Source organism: Aquila chrysaetos, chromosome 22 (assembly GCF_900496995.4).
Source record: "Aquila chrysaetos chrysaetos chromosome 22, bAquChr1.4, whole genome shotgun sequence".
NCBI classification, from domain to species: Eukaryota; Metazoa; Chordata; class Aves; order Accipitriformes; family Accipitridae; genus Aquila; species Aquila chrysaetos.
In genome coordinates this window covers 11,100,166-11,116,728 of record NC_044025.1, presented here as the reverse complement: position 1 = coordinate 11,116,728, position 16,563 = coordinate 11,100,166, and the positions used below count along the sequence as shown (strand labels likewise).

Sequence of the window (16,563 nt, the reverse complement as noted above, 5' to 3'; positions counted from 1 at the left end):
CCTTTATCTGGTAATTACCAAGGGACATGAGAGTGCTTTGTTGAAAAGCAAAGTGATGTTTTTCATAGCTTACAAATGCATTTTGTGATCTGAAAACCAAATCATTTTCATGCACATCAACATTGGTAATGAATATCCTGCTAGCCAAAATACTACCTTAGCAACACCTAGGCAGATCCTCTGACTTAAGAGATGTCTTAAGCAACACTTCACAAACACACTGATGTTAAATCTCCAGAATTGCTTGTGCAAACCCATGGCAAGTGTGGTTACACAATGAAAAATAAGGTTGCAAATAAGGTTATCTCCTTGCTCAGCATGTCTACTCACTTGAACACACCGATATGCTCGCAGAGTTTAATATATTAACTTTGGTTGGTTATACTTGACTAGTCTTCAGAGTAACATAGCTAATGGGCAAGGAGGTGAATCCCATTCCTTCTTGTGCATTACTACCACTGTAAAATACCTTTCATGTAGCTGCAAATCTATTGATAACTAAACAGAACCAAACTCTGCTGGAGATACTCCATATAACCCAGAGAATGCAGCTCAACATTGCCAGCACTTGGGCACTGGCAGTTAGAGCCACTCTTTCACTAGAAGACTTTTAGTTGTGAGTACTAGCAGCAAGAACCTGCGATAAGTGAGCAGATGCTGCTTTTACCTTTTGACTTTTCAGGGTAGAAGCACATTTTAAGCAACGTCTTTCAGTGGCACCATCTGAGAATTTTGGCAGTGTAGTGGAGGGAGATGTGCACAGAGATACTGAGTCTCTCAAAGCCCTCCTTGCCATTACATCCAGTAACTTCCATTTCCTCCATGAGGCTGAACTAGCCCTGTAACTACTTAGGATCAGGATGCCTCATTTCAGTTTGAAAATACCTCTTTGCAAAATGCCTTTTTCACAAACAGTCAAATTACCAGGAGTAAATTTACATAACAGAATGCTTTGTGGAAAAAATAACATACAGATTTTCTTACAGAGCGAATCCAGAGTCTGACATTTCCACCCAGACAGAGCAGCTCAGTGACAGGCAATAAGACAAAGCAGCAATATGAGCAACATGAGACTCCAGAGGAATAAACAATATATGTCTTCTGTCAACAAAAATATATGTCTCTTTTTAGTCTTTTAATAAGTCTTCCACGATATATTAATGTATGGGGTTTGCGTGGCAAGGTTTTGGTTGGAGGGGGGGCGTGCTACAGGGGTGGCTTCTGTGAGAAGCTGCTAGAAGCTTCTCCTATGTCTGACAGAGCCAACACCAGCCGGCTCCAAGACGGACCTGCCGCTGGCCAAGGCCGAGCCCATCAGCAACAGTGGTAGTGCCTCTGGGATAACAGATTTAAGAAGGGGAAAAAAACTAATGGCGCAGCAGGGGTCAGAAGAGAGAGGAGTGAGAATACATGAGAGCAACAACCCTGCAGACCCCAGGTCAGTGCAGAAGGAGGGGGAGGAGGTGCTCCAGGCGCCGGAGCAGAGATTCCCCTGCAGCCCGTGGGGAAGACCATGGTGAGGCAGGCTGTCCCCCTGCAGCCCACGGAGGTCCACGGTGGAGCAGATCTCCACCTGCAGCCCGGGGAGGACCCCACGCCAGAGCAGGTGGGTACCTGAAGGAGGCTGTGACCCCGTGGGAAGCCCACGCTGGAGCAGGCTCCTGGCAGGACCTGCAGACCTGTGAAGACAGAAGCCAATGCTGGAGCAGGTTTTCTGGCAGGACTTGTGACCCCGCAGGGACCCACGCTGGAGCAGTCTGTGCCTGAAGGACTGCAGCCCGTGGAAGGGACCCACGCTGGAGCAGTTCATGAAGAACTGCAGCCCATGGGAAGGACCCACGTTGGAGAAGTTCATGGAGGACTGTCTCCTATGGGAGGGACCCCACGCTGGAGCAGGGGAAGAGTGTGAGGAGTCCTGCCCTGAGGAGGAAGGAGCAGCAGAGACAACGTGTGATGAACTGACCGTAACACCCATTCCCCATCCCCCTGTGCTGCTGTGCAGGAGGAGGTAGAGGATTCAGGAGTGAAGCTGTGCCCGGGAAGAAGGGAGGGATGGGGAGGAAGGTATTTTTTAAGATTTGGGTTTATTTCTCATTATCGTACTCTGATTTGATTGGTAATAAATCAAACCAATTTCCCCAAGTCGAGTCTGTTTTGCCCATGGCGGTAACTGGTGAGTGATCTCTCCCTGTCCTTATCTCAACCCACGAGCCTTTCGTTATATTTTCTCTCCCCTGTCCAGCTGAGTAGGGGAGTGATAGAGTGGCTTTGGTGGGCACCTGGTGTCCAGCCAGGGTCAACCCACCACAATTATTTTCTATTTCCAGTCAAACAAATCAGAGCAGAATTACTGTTTTCATTATCAGTTTACACTGAAGATCATTGGCTGTCATTAAGAGGCATAATATTTGTAATAGGGCTTAGGTATAACATTTGACTGTATTGTAAATTGTGCAACTTGTAAACAAAATGTCAGTCACAGAGTAGTTCAGCCTCTACCCACTTCAAGCCCAAACATATAAATCAACTTCTCTTCAATGTTAACGAATATTATTTTACTTACTTGGTCCTTGATCTATGAAATTCTTAAGCTCATTGTCTCTCTTCATAAAATACATTTCCTGCACACCACGCTTTTTTCCCTACAGTGTTCTTGCTCCTTATTATAATTGAAAAACTGGGATCAGGCTTTGAATGAAAGTATCTGAAAACATGCGAACAGGCAGTAGGAATTACTAAGAAGAGAAACTATAAAACTTGAAGGCACAACGTGAGTACAAAGTCTCAGGAAGTCAGACCAGTCACGGTAGTTGAGGTAGAGCAGTCCTAGGAGTAACATCATCCACATCAGACTCTTCTACCAAAAGATCATGTTTGTTTCTCAAACATTCACATTAATTAATTTCAAAATTAGTCTAACACAACAATGAAAACAAGTACAGAAGTTCAGGAGACAGTTTAAGCCAAACCCAGCCCTGAGCCGAGTCCTGTGAGTTAACAAATATATACAGTCAGAATTCAGATCTGTGTTTTCCTGGGGTAGACACCACATTGTGGATGAAAAGTAACATTTAGACATAGCACATCAACATGGGAAGGAATCTCACCACAACCTCAACCTAAACCCAAAATATGGGACTATTGCCACTAAAACGCTTGCCTGAGGGAACTGCAGACCTGTAGAGGTTCCCTGCCCATGCTCCAAACTCCTTATCCCTCGTTGTTTTGCTAAGTCTAGGACAACAGAGTCAAGCAAGGAGGGCATTTATGTTCTTTTCCTTGGGAGATCACTCCACAGACAAATTAGCACCATAGTCAACAATCTTTACTCTCTATGTAGTTGAAGGAATTTAAAATACCAAGGGGTGTAAAAAGTGATCATGTACATTTTAAGCTGGGGTTAACTACTTGTAGTCATTGCTGTGGAGGACCTCATCCATTATACAGAATTACATTGGCGCCACTGACTTCCTGTCACACACACATTACGAACAAGAAAATAAGCATACAGCAGAACAGGAAAAAAAAGTCATGTTAATTTATTATTCTTTTCAGAATACAAAAGATTACAAACATTCTGGAAGAGAAGGAGCATTTGTCAGTGCCTTAGCGAATCTTCCTGCACAGCTCCTTTAATCTGCCTCCATTCCTTGTCTATGCAGGAATAACAGGCGTGCAATAAATTTCACACATTCACAGCATGAATATATTCTTGTCATGATCTCTGGGAGACTACACAAATCAGACATGTCCGCAAGCAGCCCAGCAACATCCGCAGTTCAGCTGAACCACTCAGATGAGACACACATGTGGGTTCGCAATTTAGGGAAGCAAGAGATCCTCTCATTAATCTGCTCCATACATACAGCACAGAAGATGCAACACAGCCCATTCTAAGACGTGCCACAGTCGATGTGAGGTGAAAGTACGCAGCATCTTCCAGGAGGTGTTCAACCTCTCTCTGTGTCAAGGCATACTCCCTTTTTCCTTAGGGGCCTCCATATCTTTTGCTTCTAGGAGAATGAAGCTGCAGCCACACACACTGATTTTCACTAGCTACAAGGCAGGCAGAAACTTTCAAACGTGAATTTTTCTGCATCAGATCAGATGGCCGCTATGCTGTCAGTAACAAGTGAGCAACTTCCTGTGAATATTTATTAAAAATTCACTGTGGCCTTAATATACTTCAATAAATTTTGCTCTTTTCCTCATAAAGTAAGCTTCCACTTAAGCAATAGGTTCCCCTGCTACTTCAATTTGCTGGAAAGCCTATAATGTTAAACTCATCGAAGTATGGCTGCTTTGTTTACTATGCAGATTCCTATCATCATAGTTATATAAGTGCTTATGCAATGAAAATGTACATAATACACAAACCTGCCCATGTCACTGAGAATTATTTACAGGAGCTATAAATCAAAGCTGCATCCTGTTTTGGTTTATATTTAAGGACCTACTGCACACATAAAATGTCACATATGCCCAAAATTTGCTTTCAGTCACTTCCCCCCCTCAAAAAAACCCAGAACTGAACTGCCTGCTGAAGGCTATTCTTTAGTCAGAGTCCATGCAAAATTGTATTAGAAGCTTTGAAGTTAAAACATGAACATTGACTACCAGAGAGGGCCCTAAAGACAAAGACATTTACTGGATGTAAATATTCAGTGAAGACAAAGGTCACCTTATACTTTCCCAAAAATCTGACCATGTTAGAAACTCCACATCCTGCTCTCAAGTTTTGCTTAAGAGTTGAAATCTTTTCATGGAAGGAATCAGCAATGAAATATTATTAACCATGGTGATTGATTACGTTGTAGTGGCCAAGTTATGATAACCTCACAGGCCATGGGACTGCAGAACCTCTGCTGTTAGGGCAGAGGAACCTGATTGATCACACCACCAGAGCAGATGGGGCACGAGCAGAAGAGCTGCCTGGCAAGCCAAGCCTCCAGTTTGCAGGAAATGAGGTTTTATCGGAATTGGTGGCTTCGGTCCAAATCAAACAGGAAACAAACCCTTTTGAAAATGCCCACAAACTGGAAATTCCCAGAAAGGTCACTTCAGAAACATCAAAACATTTCCAAAACACAATTCCCAAGTTCCCAAGTCTGTGGCTGACCAGTGACACAGTCTCCGGCAATAGCAGCAGCGTCTGCGAATGCCAGTTCCACACAGTAGCTGTGGGAGCTCCCAAGACCCTCTGGCCCCAGTGGAGCCGTGATGCTGAGGAGTACCCCAGGAAGCCTGCCCAAAGTCACAGCTCCACGTCAGGGAGTGCAGGACCTCCAGCAGTCCCGCTCCGGCCAAGCCTCTTAGCGCTTCCAGACATGGAAATTAAAGTGGAGTTCAAGCTCCCAGGATTTTCTTGCTTTTATCTTTACAGCAGGTTGGAAGAGGTAGCCCAAGACCACCAGCTGGAGTTTCAAGCCCCCAAGCCCTGGGCAGTCCTTGGTGCCGTTGGGAGGCTACTCCAAGACAGAGGAGGCTGCATGGCCTGGGCTGACCTGCCAAGAAGTGCTCCAGGAACCAGGGGAGCTCGACTGGGCAAGAACTCACCAAATGGGATACCTTCAATCAAAACATTTCAAGCCCAGCAGATGTGCTATTTCCAGCTAAACTTTGTTTTACCAATAAATCTCTAACTAGCATGGAATAGCAATATAAAAACCAAAGGCCTTACTCTCCATTGCTTACCTTCACATAGAGTCATTTGTATTTATGAAACGCCATACAAAAGAACACTTATTCAGACCAACTTTAAAATCTTGAGACAAGTGGCTGACACTATTATTTATGGATAACAAGAATTCAGCAGCAATGCCTTTAGCTACACCGTGTGCCCTGGTTACTGCCTCCCACCTCTATACCACAAGGTACCTCCTCAGATCTCTTGGCAACTGTTCACAGGGTTGAGATGAAAAATTTTCGAACTTTTAGAACAAGCTAGGGTTTTTGTTCTGTGTAGAGAGGTAAATTATGTACTGAGAACAAGGCAAAGCAAAGACAAAGCGTGACCTCTATATTTGCACATCTGCTTCGGTTCACACTCCAAGTGAGATTTGTTATTAAAAACTTCAGGTAACTGATACGCATTTTGAAGAACGTGAAAGAACAACACTACTTCCCAGGAACCACAGCAGGCCAGTATGACACTTGCTTTTGGTTCTGCAGCAATGATTAAGGAGTTCAGAGGAGAATCAGTTGTTTTCTGAATGTCAAGTATATGTTCTAGTGCCCTGAGGTTCTTTTATTTATTTCTGACTCCTTTTAACAAAGAGGGTTGAAATAAAGTTTTTCCTGTCTAAACCAACCCTTTTTTTACCCTTGTTGAACGTGTTACTTATTTGGATCATATAAGCATATTTTAATGCAACACTACAATTACTTTCTCTTCTGCAGTTTACACTGAAATGGTCATATGAATTAAAAGAAAGAATGCATTACTACAGGGGTCTGAGCAGATGGTGATAGTGTATGTGTTCTGCTGCTCTGGTTTGTATATCTTGAGCTAGATTCTTCTCCAGACTCTTTTTTCAGCAGTTTAACTGCTCTGACTACCCTTGTTCACAACAGTACCTTTGAAATCTGGTCACTACAGTATAAAGGTAGACTTCATCACCCAAAGAGTTAGAAACTGAACCTGAATCAGCATATATCTGGGTGCCTAACTGCATTAGCTGTTTTGGCCCAAAATGATTTGAAATGTAAGTCCCCTTTCAAAGTACTCCCAACTAAAAGTTCTTTTCTATTAGTAGATCCCAACCAATTAATTATATCATCACCACCACAGGGTTTCTGGGGAAGGGGCTGCTGGCTCTTACTTGTGGTTTTATACACGTTGCAGGCTGAGAAAGCAATGCTGCTCACCAGCCTCCGCTCTGGACACAAACTGCATTCTGGAGTGAGCTGAAGTGAGGTGAAAGAAGAACAGAGGCACGTTGGACAAGGGCTAAGACAAGTAGGCAAGAAGATAGATTTGCTGGGGCTAGTAAGGAAGGCAGTAGTTACTTCTTTCTCTTGATTAGCAGGATGTTAACAAGTATGAAACCGTACGGCAAGGTTGATGCTGCATAGGCCCTCCCTTCAAACCCCACCTGGATGAAAACAGAGCAGCACAGCACGTAAGTCCAGGCTACTCTGAATCCCCACAAAATCTAGCAAAGCCACTGAAACTAGGCAATGCTGGGCTAGACTATCGTACCTCAATGGTCCCTGAACACACAAGGGGAAGCTGGCACTCCTCCATTCCCACATGTGTGCCGATAATAGATCAAATCTGGTTTATAGGGTCTGAGTCTTCCCTTGCATCTTCTGGTCATTTACACATATGAAAGTGGCTGCAGCAAGCAGGTGAAACACTATCAGATAGCCCTGGCAGCTACTGACAACCAACCTGTACAGGCTTCTCAGATTGTAAGAGGTATATGCGTAAGGATGATTTAGGGCCATATTTATCTTTTATAATTTCTTCCTTTTAAAATGATTTAGCATAGTCCCACAGACGAAGGTCTATATGTATCCAAAGAATCTTAATGAGTTGGCTGAATTTCATTCAGAGATTTAGGTTAACGCATCTCATCTATTCTGTAAAAGTAGCAATTATGCATCTGAAAGGAAAGCTTCATTTCCAGGGCCCCTTACGTCTGTGCCAGTAAAGGTACCAACTGCAGCTGTAGTTTACAAGAAAAGAAACTAGAGCAACAACTCCACAATTTGCAATCCAGGATTATAAACTAAATACTCCCTATGCAAACATTTCATTGATACAACTGGGAGAACAGGGAGATCATCTCTTTTAGTACAAAAAAAAATAAAAATACGTGTGACTCCAAACATGTATTTTGAAAATACCAAAGAACTATGACATTTTTGCTCTGCCAGAAAAATGATCACATCTTGGTTGAATACTTTGCTTTCTCACTTCCTTTTCCAAGCTGAAATGTCAACTATTTTAAGTAAAATCAGAATATTACTCAACCACAAATCAGAAAAGAATGTCGATGCCAGAGCTGTCATCAAAAAGGCACATTCCAGTTACATACTTGCAGTTTTACTACTAAGAAAACAGAGATTAAACTCTTCCAAATGCTTTGCTGCTTAATGACACAATCACTAGCATGTTATTAAAGCTCAACACTCTGACATTTCAGTCATTATATCTGCAAACAATAAGACATTATGCAATGAGAAAACATTCCTTTTATTGAAACCAAGGACGCCTGATTGTGACAGGTGAATGTTTTATCTACAGAGATGAAATCCATATACATACTATTTTTATGCAGTCTTCATGTTCCATTTACACAATTTGCTAGTTTAAAAGGGTTTAACAGTCAATCAAGAGTTCAAGTATGAAACTCCATAACAGAAGAAAATTATATCATGTTACTGAAGTCAGCTAGATAAACAATACCTTCTGATTGTGATGATATCATTATGTGCTTCACTATGAACAGTAAGACAGAAAACATTCACCTGGTTTCATATTCAGAATACTTACTGAGATTCATGTATAAATGGATGAATGAACAGAAGGGTAATTGTGTATTATTTTAATATAATAAAGTCAAATTTATTCAAAACAGTAAGGAAAAAAGTGTTTCTTTGTATCTTGTTTGCAGTTCTGCCTTACTGAATTTGTGTTTGTTTATGATTCTGACAAGCTACAAAAAAAAAATAGATATAAATACAGAGTCAACACTCAATGTGTATCTCTATTCTTTTGCAAGCAAACTGTCACAATATTATGCTCATTAAAAAGCTTTCGAAAACTAATAGCTAAGTGAAACACTAGACTTAATGACTTGAAATAAATATGTTGCAACAGAGCTGTTTAAGCTACTGTAAAAACAAACCTCTTAAACAGCAGAAGCACATACGACAAACAAACAACAGAGAACCTGTGTTCACTGAAATCACTTGCAGTCTTGCCACCGACTTCAGTAAGAACTAGATCAAAATAAAAACTTTCACTACTTTTATATTTCCTTTTGGATTGAATCTGCCTTTATTGTCTTGCTATACCCAGCCAAAGATGGACTTCTCCTAGAGAAAAAAGATGACAAAAGTGAAGTGGTACATTCCCTTTAATATAAAAAAGTCAGATATAAAGTGTGACAAATAAAGACTCTACTCAGATTCTTCAGATTTTACTTTAAACCACCACAGAAGGATTTATCTCAATAAAAAGGCAAAATCCACCTCCCAGCCTTGGCAATGCACACAGCCCTTCCTGCTGAGGACAGAGCTATTCTGCTTCCCAAACATGACTGAAATCTTGAAAAACATTTGAGGCCAATGTCAGTAATACTGAAGCATACAATCAGTACTTATTAATAACATTAAACAATATCAGTGCATCTTTTTAATATGATTATTTTGTTTATTTTAGCATCTAAGCTTCCTTGGCAATTAATTGACTAGGTACATACCCTGTGCAGGTAGGATGCCTCATTCTGTGAACTTTGGTTCATACCATTGCCTGTGGGAGAACGTTATGTGGAGGCACATCATCATTTTCAGTCACACCAAATCTAATCTTAATTGCAACATTCCAAGGAATAAATAGGTAACATTAGAATTCAAGTAGATTTTTGTTCTCTCAAGAAAACTATTTGTAGAGGCAATAAACTGCAGCATTAATTTTCTAGCTTTATTAATCTAGTAAAAAAAAGATAAAAATGAACCCAGTTTGTTCAGATTTGTTGATCCATATCTAAATGTCTGCTAGAATTATTCCATTTGCTTCTTGTTTAATAAAAATTCAGATCAATAGGAGACTTATCTCCTTAATTTGATGTTGTGCAAAATCTGCTAATTAGAGAGAAGGTATTAGTTGATGGTTTTCACCTAAATAGAGCTTAATAGTAGATTCTCAATTAAAGCTCCTGAAAAATGAGGCACAATTACAATTAAGGATAGAGTAAGTGTTGGGGCAGAGGGGTTGGTTGGTTAGGTTGGGGTTTTCTTTAAGTCACTAGAAATTATATATAAAGATAATGCTCTCCCTCCAGATGACAAAAAGAAATTAATATCTGAAAAGGGAATGGGCCCTGTCCATACATACAAGCTTGACAAAGCAGCCCATTGCATATCCGTAACAAACAGAAAAGCAGATTAGCAGCCATTACGTTAAGATGATAAATCCACCTAGGAGATCGTATACCAGCAGAATTTGGGGTTTTTTTTACAATTACTTGAAATTTTGGAGACAATCACCTATTTAAGATTTCTACTTCTTTTTCCTTGTCTCTTGTTCTCCTTTTTCTTGGAAGCAAGCAAACAAAAATCCTGGAAGACCTTTTTCTTTTTTTCTTCAGCGTCCTACATACACATAGGTGTGTACGTCCTACATATATGTCCAACATATACATTAATAGCTGTGCACAAAAACTTCTGCAATGATCTAAGAGAAAATATGTGGAAGCTGTTAGGTCAAAACCTTTAGGATCAGGTGGAGAAGCACAGTGTTCCAACGGCTTCTGCAACAGGTGTTATAGTAGCAGAAGTCCTAAGACACTACTGATCCGAAAGACACACACCCCTCCACCAAACCCTTCCTGGGTAGCAGGAACAGACGAGTTCAGGGGGAAGGGTACCCATGCCCAACCCTGTGGAATCCTTATATATCACAGGTACTCGCTTATACAAGCATGAGTTAGATATAGCGTTACGTTTGCAAATAATTGCTCTCTCTCATTACTGCAAACAAATGAGCAATAATATGGATGAACGATGCACCATATAGAGAAGCGGATAGCATTTTAGTTGATGGCAAAGATAAGAGAGTAAGGATTATCAGAGCCAGGAAACAGTTTCCATATGAGGAGAGATTTAGTAGACTGGAACTTCTCAGCACAGAAATATGACAGAGGCCAATAGAATCTTGATTGGTATAAAGACTATGAATAGCACATAATTAATACCCAGCATCTCATAATACCAGAATTAATCAGGAACTGGTTTTAAAGCAAACAGAAGAAGTGCTTTTCCACATAATGCAGAATAATTGCAGAGTATATTGTTGCAGCCTATTGTGGAATTTCTTCTACTATTGCAATAACATCCACTTAGGTCGCAGGGGACATTCATTGGGGCAGACAGATTTCTGTTTTGAACCAGAACTGCACTGCTTTTGTCCTTGTGAAGAAAATTTTTTAGAGAGTATTTTCTTGTCGCGTATGTAGAAATCTAATCAGTATGCAACATACAACTTTTTACAAAAATAAGATACTGGCAACAATGGGCATACGTTTTGGTATATACCCTATCAACACAAATGTATAGCTAAGCAGAAGTGCTGTGGGTGAATATGCCATTTTTTAACTTGCCTAATAACTCTTCATGGATTAGTGTGTTCTTCTTCCTAAAAACTCATCAGACTGTGAGGCCAGAAATTCCAATTACATTTGTAAACATACACTGTATTATCTTAAATTGTGCAGCAACTACAATGTCTCTAATTGAAGTTGGCTCAACATAGAGCACCAGTTTTAATTCCTGAGTCATTTTCCAGTAATGAAATAGCTGTATTCAGGGCACAGTGTGAGAACATGTTTGATGGTTATGTTAAATTGTGTTACAGCTACCTTTGGGGAGCATCTAATTTATTTATTGTCTGCATGAAACCAACCACTATTTTCCTATGTGAAAAAATAAATTACTATTCATACAAGTACTGCCTTAGACAGATCTGTGAATAATAGTTTAATTACATATTTCACCTGTTCAGAAAAACTTCCAGATATTTTATGTTCATGTCTTTAATGTTAGACTGCAGCAAACACTTCTGTCATCCTTCCTCCAAACTAATATATATAAGACCCTCGATAAAACAGAAGGGTTTTTCAAATATGGCTAAAAGTGTCTAAAGTATGCAATGAATTCCATAATTTGTGAGTTGTAAAATCTACTACCCAAAACAAACAGCTGAATCGACCTTAAACCTAGGGATGTTAAGTTAAAGCACTTGCATTAATAATTTGTTTTCTCAGTAAAATAAAACATTATCAGTTCATTGCCTACCTTCTCCATTAAACTGACTGCAAGTCACAAGTCGACTTCTGAACTTTTCATTTTCTTCAAGCATTTTTGAAATTACTTTCCAGACCTTAAGCCAGACTTTGGACTGAAAGATAAAATTGAACTTTCTCAGTGAAGCATACAAAAAGTTTGCATTAAAATATCTGTAGGGCAGAACTTTTTGAATTCTCTAGCATGACTATGAAGTCCAACTGGTTTTTGTTGAGGATTGGGAAGGGGGAGATGTGGGGGAGGGATATATATATATGGGATGTACTGGAAGAATCACCTCTATTTAAAAGTCAAAAACCTTAAGTTACTCCATGATTTTTCCACATAAGATATCCTCCTCCTTTCTTGCCTAGAACTCTTGTTTATCCAGGGCTTGCAAAGTGCCCTTCTAGATAAGACGACCTTATGAAAATGTGTGTAGAGCCATTAAACTCTCTTCAAAGTCATCCAAAATGGGGGGGGAAAGAAGATTGCTTGTTCTTCCAGGAGCATAAACTTTCCTGCGTAATCCCTCAACAGCAGCATAATTCAGACCCCATGCTCAGATTCCAGAATAGCAACAGCCTTGCCTGTTTCATATCAAATCCATATTAATCTGTTTTATAGATGTTGATGACCTTTATTTTAGAGGCATAAAGCTCCATCTATAGTGGGCACATCTGAAACGTGTGCATTGAAAATATTAAATTGGAACTGTTGACAAAGGCATTCAGACAGAGAGGCAGCCTAACAAATAGAAATGGCTGTTAACATGCTAACGTTATGACTTTTGCTGGACCCCATCCGTGAAACTAGTTTAAATTTCAAGATAATTCCTTTCTCATGGACATTTATTGCTAAAACATAATACATATTCCTCATTCTTTTGAAGACTATTTAATGTACTAGAAGAGCGATATTGTAGTATGTTATTAGCTGTTCCTCTGAAGTCAGTAGTATTTTGCTGGGTTTAAATCAAGTATCTGTGACATTACTATTTCATAGTCGAGCTGATTACTTGTACTTCACACATTACAAAATCTCATAATGAGTTACTGTTTTAATAAATGTGCCTTTTAAAATTTCAAGCATTTGTTGAACTACTGAACAGGAACAGAAATACATTTGTGAAACAGAAAGTAATTTCATATTGCTACTAATATGGTGTTAATACCTCTGATTCTTGCCTTCGCTTATTTGTAACCTGTGGGGTTTCTTTGCTTAAAACATTAAGAGGAAGAGGAGCTGCAGAGCTTTTCCCTGCTGGGTTTCACCCAGCAAGGTGTGCAGCACCCTGGCCCCAATCCAGCAAAGCATTTCAGTACAGGCTTTAAGTCAACAGCATACTCTCATTTTTCAAGGTAAGCACACACTTAAGTGCTTTATTGAATGAGAGCCAGAATTTTAAAGCCTCCAGAGAGGGAAAATAATACCATTTTTCTTTTCTGTGAGTAAGGTTTTCAGTAACAGACAACCAATTCAATCTTTTAATCTCCCTCATGCTCTCACATAGACATACACAGAACAAGCGGGAAGCAATTTTCTCAAATGCAAAGGCAGCTAATTCAGCTCCCACATTTTATACCTTCTGCTTCTTTCGTTTAATTACTTTATCGACATTTCTTGAAGGGAAGGGAAAGTCAAAGGTGTCAGCCTTGGCTTTTCGAAGGTCACCTAGGAAGAGAGTTTAGAAAGCATATTCCAGGTGTTTACAACATATTCTTGAGGAAGCAGTAGATCTTCCAGAGGGATACTTATTTCTGGTCCCAGCAGGTTACAGAATATCAGACCTTACATCGTGCTGACAAGTGCCTTACTTATTTTCTCCATTATAACCAACGGGCAAGTGAGTGTCCCTCAAACTCCACAAAACAGATTTCAAAACTGTACGGCACCAAAAATTAAGTCAGCAGGCTTCTGGGCAATACAAACTAGCTTTTCGTTCCCTCTTTTTCCCCTTGCTATGGCAGCTACCAAAATTCTGCCTGAGCGCAAAGAGGAGGTGAGTAGACTGAGGCAAGAAACCAGACAAATCACCTCTGCTAGCAGTGAAAAACAGAAGCAAGAAGGGCAGGTTGATCTTGTAGACTCAAGACACACATAGCCGCAAGGAGGATGGACTCGGTTGAGTTCCCAGCGGGGTGAGGATCGCGGCTTTCCGAGGAGCTGCTGGACAGGCAGGGCACAGCGTGAGCTGAGCAAAAGGGTGACCCATGTGGGGATGCTGAACGTGGTCAAGGCCGCGGGCTCATCCCTTGCCGCAGCAGGGCTTCAGGCAAACCGGCATCCTCCAGGCCACCACCACAGCCCCACCACCAGATACCCAAGGCAGCCACATCATGATTCAATGATTCTATTATCGTGGGAACAAGGCTTTGAGTTACTGATAGTCACGGGCTGCCTCTGAGCCACAGGTTGGCATCACTTTAGATAATAACCCAGCAAAACCGGTGCTTTTAATTACAGACTAATGTAACATTTCACTTTGTCATCTTTGGAAAAATGGCTTTTAGGAGGAGGGAAAAAAAGCCAAGAAAATGAAAACAACTCAAGTAAGCAACAAGTTAGTAAAATTCAGGACCACCCTATCTGTGTCACCCATCATTTCCAGCTCACACCCCAGCTTCTTCTCCAGAAGCCAGGTCACGTTCTCCATTTTCACTCCATTTCATCCTATGCAGCAGAGCTATGTTTCGCAACAGATCACAACCAGTGGAAAACTGCCCAATCTTTTTTGTTTGCTATTATAAAAAAAGGCACCAACGCCCATGCCCATCCCAACTTTCTTTGGTCCCAGCCACAAAGAAAGAAAATTAAGAAACATCTACAAGCTGTCGCAGCAACGGAGGAGCCAGCAGCACAGTGGCTCTCTGGTTAGGCAGAACCTCCCGAGAAGGGGCGGGAAGGACCCAGAAGGTCAGCGGGTAACAGAGCAGCCCTGTTGGACGCAGCTTATTTTTGGCCTTATCACTATCACGGGGAAGGACGGGGAACGCTGCACTGCAGGCAGCCACCTCACCTTGCAGGATGGAGACGCCGTGGCTCAACGGCGAAAGAGTTTGGGGCAAAAAGTATTAAATTTTTCACCCGTGTAAGTTTAACACTATGTTCCACCTCCTGCCTAAATACCCAGCCCGACTGTACCGGGCACGCTAAAGAAACCAGTTGTGCCACCTTCACCCCTCAGCGTGCGCAGTCTGGTCGAGAGGGAAGACCCTAACGGCACACACGCCGCAGGGAGACAGTTTCCCGCCCGCAGCGGGGGACACGGCGGGGGCTCGGCCCCGTGCTCTCCCGCGCCCAGGGGCACAGAGGTCCCCGGCCTCGGCCACGCGTACCTCGATGGCGCCCGACGGGCTTCGCCACGCCACAGCTCCCCACCGCTCGCGCCCGGCCACCGGCGGCGGGCGGCCCGGGGTCGGCCTCGGCCCTCTGCCTCCCGGCCTCCCCCGCGGGGCTCGGCTGGGAAAGCGGGGGCCCAGCCGGGCCCACCTCGGCCTGTCGGCGGCCCCCGCCATAGCGGATGACGGAGCCGCAGCGGTGGGAGCCGAAGCTGTTGACGTAAACGAGAGGCACGCGCGGCCTCCCCCGGCTGGGGCCGGGCTCCATCTGCGGTGGGGCAGGATGCGGCCAGGCCCCCCGCCGAGGCAGGGCGCTGAGGAGAGACGGGGGGGTCCGGGGCCGGGCGTCCTGGGGCGCACAGCGCCCGTGGGCCCTTCCCCTGGGCAGGCACGGCGTGGGGGGACCTGCAGAGCACCCCTCCCGCCTCGTCCTCCCTGATCGCCGTCGTCCCGTTTCGGTGTCCCAGCTGGAGGGTGGGAAAGGGAGAAATAACTGTTTTCTGAGCGGGAAAGAACAATGAGCGTGGTGCAGAATGGGAGCAGGCCTTGTACCATCCCAGTCTCTCTCTCAGTAGTAACCTGCCCCACAAGGTTGCTTTTGGCCAGCATTAGCTAGGGTTTAGCACGAAGTATGCTGCCTGAACTCATGTATTGATACATTTCATGCGAGTTATTGATAAAGTGATATAGGGGACTCCAGGCTGAAGGCCGTGAGGTATTGTTTGTCTCTGCTGTGATTTACAGGAGAGGAACAAGCGGCATCTCTTTCATGTGGGTGCTTCTGCAGTTCCTGCATCGATATAATGAATTTTCGCCCCAGTGGACTCCAAACAGCTTACCTGCTAGTGCACGGGTGGGTGGCTCCAGCCACCTGCTGAACGACATTTATGAAATATTAAATACCTGTTGTCATTTTGTCCTTCAAGCAACAGCAGGCGTACGTGCGCATCGTGTGACACCGAGAGGGTGCCCATCGCAGCCGGGAGTCCTTCCCACGAAGGTGCTCCAAGGAGACGTGCCCCGCTGCAGCAGCGGGTTTATGAGATACGGCCAGAGACAAGTGGGATTTCTCAAACCACTTAAGAGCACAAGTCCCATTGATTTTTGCTTTGGCACTGAAATACTGCTCCGTATTATTTCCCAGAGTTTCAGCACACTTGGCTGCTCAGAGGAGGGAAAGCATTATGAATCAGAAAGAATAAATTCTATG

The 16,563-nt window shown here is 42.7% G+C and overlaps 1 protein-coding gene across 1 annotated transcript; it reads right to left on the bottom strand.

Moving 5' to 3' along the window:
- Nucleotides 1-8,965: 8,965 nt before the first annotated feature.
- Nucleotides 8,966-16,238, bottom strand: C22H5orf47 (chromosome 22 C5orf47 homolog). The gene is made up of 5 exons (XM_041119415.1): nucleotides 16,193-16,238; nucleotides 13,598-13,686; nucleotides 12,025-12,127; nucleotides 9,432-9,481; nucleotides 8,966-9,045 (listed from the first exon to the last, which is right to left on the bottom strand). Exons 1-5 carry the CDS (start codon nucleotides 16,236-16,238, stop codon nucleotides 9,019-9,021), a joined length of 315 nt encoding a protein of 104 aa, XP_040975349.1. The 3' UTR covers nucleotides 8,966-9,018.
- Nucleotides 16,239-16,563: the final 325 nt, after the last annotated feature.